Below are 14,542 nucleotides of genomic sequence, written 5' to 3' on the forward strand. Positions count from 1 at the left end.
ACTTTGAAAAGGTGAGGTAGATGCAAGGAATTATGTCAGAGAGATTCTTTAAGCTATTATAGCCTAGTAATTTGACTGAATGGCAGTTTTTTGTTATTTCTGTGCAGTGCTACTCCTCAGATGCATCCATTGCAGATGGATACTTCACTGTGCTAGCAGAGGTGTATATGCGACATGAACTTCCAAAATGTGAAATACAGAGATTGTTAAGCCTTATTCTTTACAAGGTGGTTGATCCCTCAAGGCAAATTAGAGATGATGCATTGCAAATGCTTGAGACACTGTCTATCAGAGAGTGGGCAGAAGATGGCGAAGGTGCCCATCGTTATAGGGCAGCAGTTGTAGGGAGTCTTCCAGACTCTTATCAACAGTTTCAGTATCAGCTTTCTACAAATCTGGCAAAAGAACATCCAGAGCTCAGCGAACTCCTCTGTGAAGAGATCATGCAAAGACAATTAGATGCTGTGGATATCATTGCTCAGCATCAAGTATTGACATGCATGGCCCCATGGATAGAAAATTTAAACTTTGTTACACTTTTGGAATCTGGATGGAGTGAGCGGCTATTGAAGAGCCTCTACTATGTTACCTGGCGCCATGGTGATCAATTTCCTGATGAAATTGAAAAACTCTGGAGTACAATAGCAACTAAATCAAAAAACATTATTCCTGTGCTTGATTTTCTAATAACAAAAGGTATTGAGGATTGTGACTCTAATGCCTCTGGTGAAATAAGTGGGGCTTTTGCAACTTACTTTTCAGTGGCTAAGCGAATCAGTTTGTATTTGGCACGTATGTGTCAACAACAGACAATTGATCATTTGGTTTATGAACTCTCACAGCGGATGCTTGAAGATCATCCTGAACAAGTAAAGAGGCCAAACGATCGAGTTATAGAGGCTGACCATAACAGTCATGTGTTAGAATTTTCACAGGGTCCAATGCCAATGCAAATGTTAGATCAACAGCCACATATGTCACCTTTACTGGTTCGAAGTTCCCTAGAAGGTCCTCTTCGAAATGCAAGTGGTAATCTGAGTTGGAGAACAGCTACTGGCCGTAGCATGTCTGGTCCTCTTAATAGTATGTCCGAGTTGCACACAGGAAGATCTGGACAACTTTTTTCAGGTTCTGGTCCATTGACGAACATGTCAGGTCCATTAATGGGAGTGAGGAGCTCCACAGGCAGCCTCAAAAGCCGACACTTGTCAAGAGACAGTGGTGACTATTATGTTGACACTCCAAATTCACAAGAAGAAATCAGATCTAGCACGCCTGCTGTAAATGCAGGTGAATTGCAGTCCGCATTACAGGGCCACCATCATTGGCTGTCCCGTGCTGATATAGCGCTAATTCTTTTAGCAGAAATAGCATATGAAAATGATGAAGATTTTCGAGGTCATCTTCCTTTGCTATTTCATGTGACGTTTGTCTCTATGGATAGCTCAGAGGATATTGTACTTGAGCATTGCCAGCATTTGCTTGTGAACCTGCTTTACTCCCTTGCAGGGCGGCACCTCGAGCTTTACGATGTTGGGGATTATGGTGAAGGTGAGTACAAGCAACAAGTAGTGAGCTTAATTAAATATGTCCAGTCCAAAAAGGCCAGCATGATGTGGGAGAATGAGGACATGACTTTAACTCGAACAGAACTTCCAAGTGCTGCATTATTGTCTGCACTTGTACTTAGTGTTGTTGATGCAATCTTTTTTCAAGGTGACCTTCGGGAGCGTTGGGGTGCAGAGGCATTGAAGTGGGCTATGGAATGTACGTCTCGGCATTTAGCTTGTCGCTCTCATCAAATATATCGTGCTTTACGCCCAAGTGTTACAAGTGATACTTGTGTCTCATTATTGCGGTGCTTACATCGATGTTTTAGCAACCCCACACCTCAAGTCCTTGGTTTCATTATGGAAATATTATTGACTTTACAAGTGATGGTTGAGATTATGGAACCTGAGAAGGTCATTCTATACCCACAGTTGTTCTGGGGCTGTGTGGCAATGATGCATACTGATTTTGTCCATGTTTATACACAAGTTCTTGAGCTTTTTGCTCGTGTGGTTGACAGATTATCATTTCGGGACCAAACTGCTGAAAATGTGTTATTATCCAACATGCCTAGAGATGAATTTGAAATCAACCAACAGGATAAATATTTAGGTAGGTTGGATTCCAAAGGTTTTGAAAGCCAAGGACATGCTGAGAATGGAATGGAATCAGTGAAGGCTCCAGCTTTTGAAGGAGTTCAGCCTCTGGTACTGAAAGGTCTTATGTCTACTGTCAGCCATGCATCAGCTATTGAAGTTCTGTCACGCATAACACTTCAATCTTGTGATTGCATATTTGGTGATTCGGAGACCAGATTACTCATGCATATTGTTGGTTTACTTCCCTGGCTTTGTTTACAACTTCAGAAAGAAAAGGATCATATCTTGGCTTTTGAGTCTCCACTTCAGCAACAATACCAGAAGGCTTGTTCTGTTGCTATGAATATTTCCCACTGGTGCAAGGCAAAAGGTTTAGATGAGCTCACCTGTGTATTTTCTGCATATGCTGAAGGTAGTATAATAACAACTGAGGACTTGTTGAGTCGTGTATCTCCTCTCCTATGTGCAGAATGGTTCCCTCAGCATTCTGCTCTTGCATTTGGGCACTTGCTTCGACTTCTTGAGAAGGGTCCTGTAGAATATCAACGAGTGATTCTACTCATGCTTAAAGCCCTTCTTCAGCACACGCCAATGGATGCAGCTCAAAGTCCACAAGTTTATGCAGTTGTTTCCCAGTTAGTGGAGAGCACTTTATGTTGGGAGGCATTAAATGTGCTTGAATCTCTTTTGCAAAGCTGCAGTAGCCTGTCAAATCATCAAGTTGACATAGGAAGTTCAGAAAATGGACATATTACATGTGAAGAAAAATCTATTCCTCCTCTCACTGCTCAGAACTCATTTAAAGCTCGGAGTGGCCCACTGCAGTATTCAGCGGGTTCTGGAGGTTTGGCCACTGGTGCAGCAGTTGTTCAAACCAATGTCGAGCTTTCCTCTAGAGAGACTGCTTTACAGAATACAAGTCTAGCACTTGGACGAGTGCTTGATACATATGGCCCAGGAAGAAAGAGAGATTATAAGCGTCTTGTACCTTTTGTTGCAAACCTTGGGCAGCTGACTGGCATAGGTCAACAACAAACCCAAGGGCAGTGATTACCTGTACAGTGTACATACATCACACATGCAAAATATCACCTAGATTATGTGGGTTTAGGTAAAAGTAAGAGGGTTTGAGAATGAAAATTGTCTTTCACATTACACCAGATCAAGACTATTGCAACAGTTCAAACATAAAACCTCTTCTTGCGCACATGTTATCTGTCAACTACCATGCTGGTATTGTTGTTTGCAGATGATTTATTTCAAAGATACATGATGAGGTGGTTCTGATTTTATGTTATGGCAAACAACTTGTAAGAACCTAATGAGATTGGGTATTTGAATAATGATATGAAATAGACTGTACTCAAAGGTGGAGTTTTTATTATTGTAGCTATAAGAATGATAACATTAAATAACCCTTGAATACCAGCAGGTAAAATGGTTTGTCAAATTCATGATTTCTGAGATTTTAGCTCTACAATAAAAACTCTATGAATAGCTGATATCCAGCCATTGGATACGTCCGAGCATTTTTGTTGCACTGGAAAATCTACAGATTGTTTTCTATGAGTATGTAATGTATCTATCTTGTGTAATTATCCTTGTGTCTTTGTGATCTGGGTTTCGAATTAATTCTTCTCAATGTGGAAGAGATTTAGTCTGTTCCTGCCATCCAAACCATCCTCTGGATGGCCAAGGATAACTTTCTGTGTTAAAGAATAAGGCACTGATATACAGAATTTGCAATATTGTGTAAGGAAGTCTACTCTAGAGAATATAAAATCAGCCAGTCGGTCTCACAATCTGTATTTGGAAGATATCATTTTGTTATCTGATATTTTGGTCCTTGAAAAGATTTGGATAAGGATAGTTCATTTTCTCAGTTATTCTCACATTAGGTGTTCTAATTTTAACCGCTCTCAACTGTCTAATACATCCTTGGCATTTCTCTTGTAGAATTGAAATTCTCATTTTTGTGCCTGTCACCTGTTCTTGCAGCCAAGAGTTGCCCAGAGATGAACTCTATAAAATTAACTTTACTGAGAGTTTGATGAATGTAGGAAAACGCTTAATCATTTAAGACGAACCTACTTGAAATGATCCTCAACTCAGGGGCTTCGTGAAAATAGTAATCCTTCTGTAAGTCTGTGATAATCCTTGAATAAAGGTTATGTGGGGGGTAGCTAATAACTTTCAAATAACAAAAAATGTGATCAGGAGAAACACAATCATCTGCACTTTAGCTACAAATCTCGTAGAGAAGTAACCATTTTAATAAAAAGTTATGTATTAATTCAAAAAGAGAAACACCATATACATCATAGATTAGTAGTAGTCACTTAGATATCCCCACAAAATAGAGCAAACCATCCTATGAAAAAGCATCTAAGTTTTCAATCTTCAAAATGATTGTTTGAGGAGCTTCCGCATAGATGGGAGATTGGAAAGGGAATGTTTTTTTTTTGAATTTTGCAGTCGATGATATATTCAGTCATTGCGTAAAATGAGAGTGCATTTGCACATCTTAAGCAGTCTGTCATGTCCGTTCCTTGGACAACTCAATTGTTAGCAGAGGTTGGCCTATTAGCTGGGTTCCCATAGGTCAATAATGTTGATAGGGGAGGCTTGTGGAGCTATGATTGGATTTGTGTATGTCATTTTGAATAAGTTGGGACAATTTCCTAAATTTATGTAAGGTTTGGACTTTTTAAGAGTTGACTGGGAGTTGAGTGAAACACATTAAAGGACTTCTAAGATCATTATAAGGACTTTGGGTGTAGTTCCTTTTTTAAGGGATGAACCCTATTATTAAGGAGAGTACCCTATTATTAAGGAGAGTTTGTCAGTTCACCTTCACTTGCAGCCATCAGATATCATCTTTGGATTGGTGACATTGATCAAATTTTAGTTTGGAATCAATGGAGTTTATGAATAAATTGGAAATAATAAAATTATTGAATAAAGTTCAATTTAAACAAATAAAGTGTAAAGCGGTTTAATCGATTCACTTTATTTTATGATAGAATATAATAAAGTGGCCAATGACACACATCCTTAGGTGATGGTGCTATACATTTTTATTTTTTATTTCTAAAATAGGGCTATTTATTATAATGAGTAATAAGGCCTTGAGATTTTAATTCTAGGAGAAACAATACAATAAAATTGTTATTAAAATAAATTACAAAAGCTTTGAAAGGGTTCAAACCTATTGGAAGAAAAATAGGAACATTGAAACTAAACATGGGTTCCATTTTTAATTTGTTCAATTTTTGTGGTGGTGAAAGGGTTTCTACAATAGGTGGGTCTTCCATGAACAAAAACTCTTGGAAGAAATTGAGAGTTGGAGGAAAACCCAACTCGTATGGTGACATGATTCAACATAGATTAGAATGGGCTTTAGGACAACATCAACTTTGGAGAAGAATGGTTGAGTTGTAACAAAGAACATAACTACTTGTAGATTATAAAGGTTTGGAGATGGGTAATATTAATCTCAATTGTTGAATGCCAAAGATTACTCAATGTGTTCATTTCTTGTGGTGGTGAAAGGGTTTCTACAGTAGGTGGGTCTTCCATGAACAAAAACTCTTGGAAGGAATTGAGAGTTTGGACGAAAACTCAACTTGTTTGGTGATATGATTCAACATAGATTAGAAATGGGCTTTAGGACAACATCAACTTTGGAGAAGAATTCTTCAAATCAGATTGTTGGAGAGTTCTGATTAGAGAGTGAACCACTTTTTTCATTTATCTTCAAGCATTCACAATTGGTCATATGCAATGTTACCAATTCTTAATAAAGTGACTTTTAATTAAGTTAATTAATTTAGTGGTTCTAAAACTTGAATCATATTGTAAGGATTTTTTTACTTAATTAATTAAATGGGACTAAAATAATAAAATAATAAATAAAATGTTGCTGCCTTATTTTAACATTTTAGATATTTCTTGGAGCCATTTATAATGAGGTGGTTGGCATTAGAGGAGATCGTGGTGGAGCTTATATTTCTTGTTTATTTGTTATTCCAGTTCGAATTGAGTCTTTGTTTGCAATTTTGAAGGTACAAGACCCTCTCTAAATTGTATTTGTGGGTTTGGGAGTCATTCCTCACTCTAGTTCGTCATTGAAGATATCATTAAGCTATTTCACCTTGTACTTCATTGTCAGATATCTACACGGATTTATTTTGTATATTTTACAACATTTATGAGTTGTAACAAAGAACATAACTACTTGTAGATTATAAAGGTTTGGAGATAGGTAATATTAATCTCAATTATTAAATGTTGAAGATTGCCAATGGTTGAGGGCTCAAGGTGTCAAAGGGAGTTTCCCTCTATTACGTTGTTGTTTTGTATTTATCCTTAGTTATATTGTTGTCATGTAAGTTGCCCTCAAGTGATAAGTAGGAGATATTTCCACAGCAGTCAACTTGTGATATTGTTTTCAGGATTTAACTATGTAATTTTTTAGTCAAGCTCATTGGTGCATGTTTCATGAGAATAAATTGAACACTTGCACTCCTTAGATCTAGGTAATGCTCACATAGGTGAACCACTGAGACTTCTCATGAGGTCACCCATCAGTATTACTCCAGCTTGGGCGCACTTAACTATGAAGTTTCCTCCATGGTTAAGACTCACTCTACTTGCAACCCCATTTGCAAAACCTTCATTGAGCGTTGTGCTTGATGAACCATTTATTAGAAAGTCCCTTAAACTCATCAATTGATAAGTAGGAGATATTTCTAGAGCAAGTCAAATTATGATATTGATATCAAGATTTAATTGTGTAATTTTTGAGTCAAACTCATCGATTCATGTTTCATGAGTAGTGACGCACACAAATCCATCTCTCATGAGAATAAATGGAACACTTAGCACTCATTGGATCTAGGTGATGCTCATAGAGGTCAAGCATTGGGACTTTCAAGGAGATCACCCATCTCAGTAATACTCTAGCGTAGGTATGTTGAACTATGAAGTTTCCTCCATGGTTAAACCCACTCTGCTTGCAACCCCATTTGCAAAACCTTCACCAAGTGTTGTTCTTTATGAACTATTTATTAGAACTTTAGGCTCATCAATTGATAAGTAATAGATATTTCCATAGCAAGTCAAATTGAGATATTGCTATCAAGATTTAACTTTGTAATTTTGAGTCAAACTCATTGACTCATCTTTCAAGAGTAGTGATTCACATGAATCCATCTCTCATGAGAATAAATGGAACATTTAGCACTCATTGGATCTTGGTGATGCTCATAGAGATGAAGCATTGAGACCTCCTCGGAGGTCACCAATCCTAGTACTACTCCAGCTTGTACGTAGTTAATTACAAAGTTTCCTCAATGGTTAAACCCACTATGCTTGCAACCCCATTTGCAAAACCTTCACCAGGTTGTGTGCCTTATGAACCACTTATTAGAAAGCCCCTTAAGTGCATCAATTGATAAGCACCAGATATTTCCACAAGTCAAATTGTGATATTGCTATTGGGATTCAATTGTGCAATTTTTAAGTCAAACTCATTAACTCATGTTTCATGAGTAGTGAGTCACACGAATCCATCTCTCATGAGAATAAATGGAACACTTAGAACTCACTAGATCCAGGTGAAGCACTGGGAACATTGTTGTAAGTGTATTTCCCCATAAGTGTTTTCCTTTAGGTATAATATTGTTAGGTGTTTTCCCTCAGGTACATTGCCCTCGAGTACTTTTCCTTGGGTACATTTTTTTTCAAACACTTACCCTCAGGAATATAGCCATCAAGTACTTGCCCTCAGTTACATTGCCACTAGTATTCACCCTTGGATGACTTGCCATAAGGTGACTTGCAATTTGGTACATTATAGTAGTATCAAAGCCAAAATCTCGCAAGCCTATGGAATGCTTGGGATGATTACAAAAATGGAAGAAAGGAGTAATGAAATTGTTGCCACTAAAATTGCCAAGTAGTACAACAAATACCAAAAGAGGAAGAGTATTCTCACTTTCGAAGAATACTTAGTTTTAATAGGAAAAAGTATACATGTGCATAAGGATATTATTAATATCTTTGCTGGATAGTTTAGTGAACATGAGGAGATGAAGTAAACCGATGCTTTTGCTAGGTATCGTGTCAGAGAAAGAAAAGAGGAGATGGCTCTTGAATTAGTAATTCAACCAGAATTAAAGGAAATACAAACTATGTATAGTCATGAGAAAGTTGGTGGCACCATGAGTGGAAATGAAGATGAAGACAAGTTGACATGTTAAACCTAATTACAAGAGTTTATGGACAAGCAAGAGACAACATTTGTCCCTTTAAGTGGAGAACACCTAAACTTTCAAGATGACTGCAAGGATGAAGACGATGTCTGCATGAATTTTTTTAAGCCAACAATCATTGATCAATTGCATTGAGATGTAGACTCTAGCAATGATCCCTTGCAATAACAATATCTATAGTTGGTTGAATACGGAGTTTACCCTTTGGTTTGGCATGAGGCATACATGATTACCATCTCTTTGTGTGAGTAGATTCCTCATGGGAAGAATAAGTTGGACCTCAACTTTGAGATTCCAAACGATCCTTTTTTGAAAGTGATTAATTGGTACAATAACGTGAAAGCTTGGGATCTAAGCATTGATGTGTTTGATGATTACCTTTAGTGGGTTCTTGATCAATCTAGCCATGACAACATTTATATAAGAGTGGATTAGTGGGCATTTTTGATTTTTTGGAGACTTTTGCAACATTGGATAGAAAGGGTTTAAGGATGGAACCATGTGGTCATGATAAGGCATGGAAATTTTAATGGATATGGCTATTGATGTGCACACATTGTTTGGGATCTTGGAGCTTGCCACATGACAGACATTTCACAAATTGCTCGAGGGAAAGAAATCTTTGGGCCAAGAGGAATGCAATATTCATGACTTTAAATGAAGTGACTGAATTAAGTTGATTGTTGATTGGTCCTAAAATTTAAATCATATCATAAGGAAATTTTTAATTAAATTATTAGATAAAGGGGCCAAAATAGTAAAACGTTAAATTAAATATTGCCCTTTGTAACCTTCCAGGTACTTCTTGGAGCCCTTGATAAGGAGGTGATTGACATCAAAGGAGATCATGGTGTAGTTTATATTTCTTGTTTTTTTGCAATTCCAGTTGAAATTGGGTCTTTGTTTACAAGGTGGGGGTGCAAGGCTCTCCCTATTCTATATTCTCTATTTCGGTGGGTCATTTCTTACCCCAGTCTACCATTTGTGATCTCACTACAGATATCTTGCCTTGTACTTTATTGCCAAATTTGTCTAATCAAATATCTATCTATTTATTAGTATTGATGTATGATCTAGATGGATTCATTGATTCATTTTGTATATCTACAATATTCATATGTTATGTATTGAAGAACAAAATTTCCTATAGATTACAAAGGTTTGAAGAGATATAATCTCAATTTCAATTATCGAAAATTGAAGGGTGCCAAAGGGAGCTGACGGTTTATAGCCAAATGTGTCAAAGGGATTTTCCCTCAGTTATATTGTCATTGGGTATTTGCCGTCAAGTACATTTTTCTTAGCTACATTGATCTTGGGTATATTATCAACAAGTACTTGTCCTTAGTTACATTCTTGTAGGGTGGTTTCCCTCAAGTACATTTTCCTTAAGTACATTGTTGTCGGGTATTTTCCCTTGGGTACATTGTTGTCAAGTATTTTCCCTCGGGTACATTTCCTCAAGTACTTGCTCATGACTACATTTCCTTTGGGTACTTACTCTTGCGAACATTGATGTCAAATAGTTTCCCTTGGATACATAATCATCAGGTATTTGTCATTGGGGGACTTTTATCGATTGGTACAATACATCGTACCTTTGTGGGCGAACCCCATGTTTATCCTAGGTGACATGGTATGGAAACAAATATTCAAAATTGATTGTGGTTTTGATTCTCACTTTGGATTGACAATTATAAATTACAGGTGTTTGACAACATATTAATATTTGTATAAGTGATAATATCCTACCATCCAACTACAAGAATTTATAATGAACCATCTCCCAAATGGACATCATTACTAGGTAATAACAAACAACATATAGTTTGAGTTTTGTTAGATTCACGTCAAAATATTAGTGATGACAAAGTGACAGGAAAAAATCATTCGATTTTGGTTGTTCATTTTAGCTGAGATTTGTGCATGCTTGGTATTGTAGACACCTAAAAAACCTTTAGAAAATAAATTATTTTTATTTTCTAAAAAATTCCTGATGACATCATCATTTATTAATTAATTAATTAATTTATTTTTATGCCATTAAATCCCTTTATCTTAATTAAAAATATTTAATTAAGAAATCCCTCCCAAAAATGTTTAAATCTTATTTAAACATTATTTCCTTATTTATTAATTATTTAATTAATAAATTGACCAAAAATTCCAAAATAAATAATTTATTTATTTTTTTCCCAAAAGTTGGCCAATTTCTTTAAGACCAATAACCTCTTCCAAAATTTTCTAATCCTTCTTTAATTTCGATTAAAGGCTAATCTCATCATTTCCTACCCCTAATCCCAACTCAAAATATTTAATCAAGATTAAATATTAATCCTCATGTTTATTAAAAATATTTTAATAAATATCTCCTCAACCCAAACCCTTGAAATAAATAAAACTTTATTTATTTCATAAAATCTTATCCTAGGAAGTTCTAGACTCTTCTAGAAAGTCTTCATCCTCATCCAAAGCCTAGACTCTTCTAGAAGATGTCTTTAACCCTAATCCTAATCTCCTCCTATCCTTGTCACATTCCCTAAACATGGGTTAAGACTTGCTAACTCAAGCCAAAGTTAACAAATATCTCCTCCTTCACCCACCCTCATTAATTGCAATCCACTTGCCATCCACTTGCCTAGTCCTAAGCCATCTCTAACCCTTCCTCTAATCATTTTTACAACCCTAAGCAAGCTTAAAACCTCCCTAAACCCTCAAATTTGAATTTCATGGTATCTCTCACAAATATCTTCAACCACAAAACTTTATAAAGCCCACAAAGTCATAAATGTTCTTACAAAGCACTTATGAAGGGTCTTTATGAAGATTTTATCCCTTGAGCCTCCTTTGTTGACTCATCCTTCCCCTTTCCTCCATCCTCTCACCATGTGACATGTGTCACTCCTTGATTGGTTGTAAGGAAGCACAATCCATGTGCTCTCCTCTCATGCAATCTAAGCCCTCCATGAGCTTTTTCCCATCCTTGCATCTTAGCCCTCAGTCCCTCAAGCCTCTTGCCTATAAATTGGATCCTTCCCCTTTGCAAAATAACACAATCCATGAAGTAAAGTTATAATGCTATTTTGAGAGCCAAATCCATACTAAAGCCATCTATCCACACTAAAAATCCACAATCATCCATTGAAGCCTTTGGAAGCATATTGAGCATACATCCTATCCATTTAGATAAAGCCACTCAACAAGAGAGCTTCTCATTGAGAGAGCCCATTAATGGCTCATATTTTCAATTGAGAGCTCATCTTAGTCTATCTTGAAGTTTATGAATTTTGTTTAGTTTGTAGAAGCTTTATTTAAATTTGGTTTCTATTAGCATACTAACATTGCTCATATACATTTTGGCACGCCCGGTGGGACCCCGCATGGGTCATCTTCATTAGCTCTTTTAGTCAAGTTTTGTATGTCATTTGCTGATTTTGGCTAATTTTGCTTGTTTTTGTGATTGGTAGGATTGTGTAAATTGGTTTTGTAGGTCCACATGAGCATGAAGAAGACAAAGGAACTCATAGTCTATCTCATAGTATTTGCAGATTTTTCAAGCTTATAGGTGGACAAAGCACTTGGAATTCTTCTTCCTCTTCTTGTCTATATTCTTCTTATTCCATCTACTTCTTCTTCTTCTTCTTGTGGGAGATCTTGGCCATTTTTTTTTAAGGAAGCAAAATCATACACACTTCTTTTTAGTGCTTAAAATGAACCCTCAAATCATACTTAAATCCATTAAAAAATTAAAAATTTGGAAAAAAGAAAAAATATTTTAACAAGTGAAACTAAACCAATCTAATCATTTGCATCCTTGCAACATCAAGGTTTTAGATGCATTCATGCAAAGTTAGGAACACTTCATTTTTGGGAATTTGAAAAGGACTTCAAGTTTCCATTTCAAAAGGTTCAAAATCAACACTAAGTGCACACTAAAATCTAAATCAAACTCAAAGCATCAATCAAGGATTTAATGAACCTCATTTGCAAATATTTTAAAGTTCTTTTAAAAATCTCATGAAAACTAAGAGTCCTAAAACTTTTGTTATTTGTTCCAAACAAATGTCTTGTTGCAAAATCTTGAATGTTTCTTAGATTTTTCATGCATCAAAACAATCTAGGAATATCATTTTTGGGCTTAAAACATGCAAACTAGAACACAAAATCTTGAATGAAAAGCAAAGTCCAAAGAGTCATTTTCACTTTTGAGTCCAAAACAATCTTGAATGATCTAAGGTTAAAACAAAGCACTTCAAAGTTCTTAAAACAACACACAAAATCTCAATCTTGAATGCTCAAAGGAAAAAACTTGAATGTTTAATCACTTGTCTTTGAATGCATGTTGCTAAACACACTCTTGAATGCCATGGATTAAAATCAAATTTTTCTTGAATGCATGATTAAAACAACAAATCGAATCTTGAATGCCAATGATCAATTAACCATTGCAATATCAAACACTTCATTTGGAGCTTCTAAAATTGAACAAAACAAATCTCTTTTCCACATGCAATTTAGGTAAAGTTTGATTTTTGGATATTTAAGAGACTTTGTTAAGTTAAATACAAATTTGCAAAAATCAATTTGAGTAGTTCCTTGGACTTACCTCTTTTCTAATCACCCATCAATTCAACCATTGGTTGCAATCTCAGCACCATTTATGGGGATGGGTCTATTTGAAAAAGGTGTTAAATGTTTCACAATCTAACTCACTCACTTGGTCTTTGAACGTTTGCTTTAACTTTATCAAAAAATTTAAATGACCAAAATTCTAGATTAAATCGATCACACTTCAAGTTTGGGCACTAAAATTGAGCAACTATTGACGTGGAGGGCCTCTGGGCACGTGCTTGGCAATCGAGTTTCACACATCTTTGTTTTGGGCTTAAAATAAACTCACACTCAATCTTGAATGCCTAAAAATCAATGAACATCGCATGGTTTTGACGCATTTAATCTCTTATTTGGAGTGAGTGATTTGACATAAATTTCTTTTAGTATTTTTATCAATTTCTAAACATTACTTTTCTATTACCATAAAATTACAAAATAAATAAATAATGATAATAAAACCCGAAAAATTCCCTTGGAATTCCATATGGGAACTTTCATAGTATTTTTCCCTCGTCATACAATAAACTAATTGATATTTGATAAGAAAAAGTTATGCTACAAAATTCTATTTGGGATACAATATCACTAAGGGGGTAGGGTCAGAGTGAATTAGTATATGAAATAATTTATCAGATTTTAAAGCCAATTTTATGCAACTTCTTAAGAAAAATAGATGGAGATAACAATATAAGGCATGCACATGAAATTGTAACACAAGATATATCCCAAGTGAAAACCCTCTTAGCAAATAAAACTACTTGTAACACCTCACTGACTTAATCTAAGATATATTTTTACAATGCCTCATTGGCTTTACAATTGTCCAATTGATAAAGTTATCTCACTAATAGTCTTCCATGCCTCACTAGCTTTACACTTCACTATGACTTTACATACATACAGAGTTAGAAAATATGATCTTGCATAGTGACTATATCCTATTAAATACAAATAAGGTTTTTGTGCAACAATGCATGATACTAAGTTAAAAACTCCTACAATCTCAATTAGGTTTTTTTTTATCAGTATATCAGATTATGCACAAGTAATAAAAATCCATCTCATCAAAGTCCAAAATGTGTGTTTGTGTGTGTGTGTGTGCGCGCGTGCGTGTGTGTGTGCGCATGTGCACGTGTGTGTGAGTGATACAAGTAAGATTTTTTGTGCAACAATGCATGATACTAAGTTATAAATTCCTAAAGTCTCAATTATGTATTTCTGACCAGTACATTGGATTATGCACAAGTCAAAATCTTTCATTGCTGACTATATATAAAACATCATGAAAACTAATGTAATGTCCCTTTATTGGGACATTAGGAGTCCTAACATAAAAATCATAAAATAATTAATTTGACTTATGAAAGCTTAAATATAATTTATGAAATGGGCCAATTTAATATTATAAAGGGTGTTAAAAGGTGACAAAGAAGGAAATAGATGAAAGAAGAGGAAGGAAGCTCAAGAGTCACATGTTGGGTCCTTAATGAAGGATAAGGAGTT

General features: G+C 35.6%; 1 protein-coding gene across 1 annotated transcript in view; it reads left to right on the top strand.

Annotated features, from left to right (window-relative positions):
• Positions 1 to 3,748, top strand: part of LOC149542921 (ARM repeat superfamily protein) — a 232,740-nt gene extending 228,992 nt beyond the window's left edge. Inside the window, exon 16 of the mRNA XM_089797837.1 lies at positions 108 to 3,748. Coding sequence (XP_089653963.1) covers positions 108 to 3,200 — 3,093 coding nt within the window. The 3' untranslated portion in view covers positions 3,201 to 3,748. The remainder of the gene's footprint in view (positions 1 to 107) is intronic.
• Positions 3,749 to 14,542: the final 10,794 nt, after the last annotated feature.

This window comes from Cupressus sempervirens, chromosome 8, assembly GCF_028749045.1.
Source record: "Cupressus sempervirens isolate cs-2001-9-10 chromosome 8, ASM2874904v1, whole genome shotgun sequence".
NCBI lineage: Eukaryota > Viridiplantae > Streptophyta > Pinopsida > Cupressales > Cupressaceae > Cupressus > Cupressus sempervirens.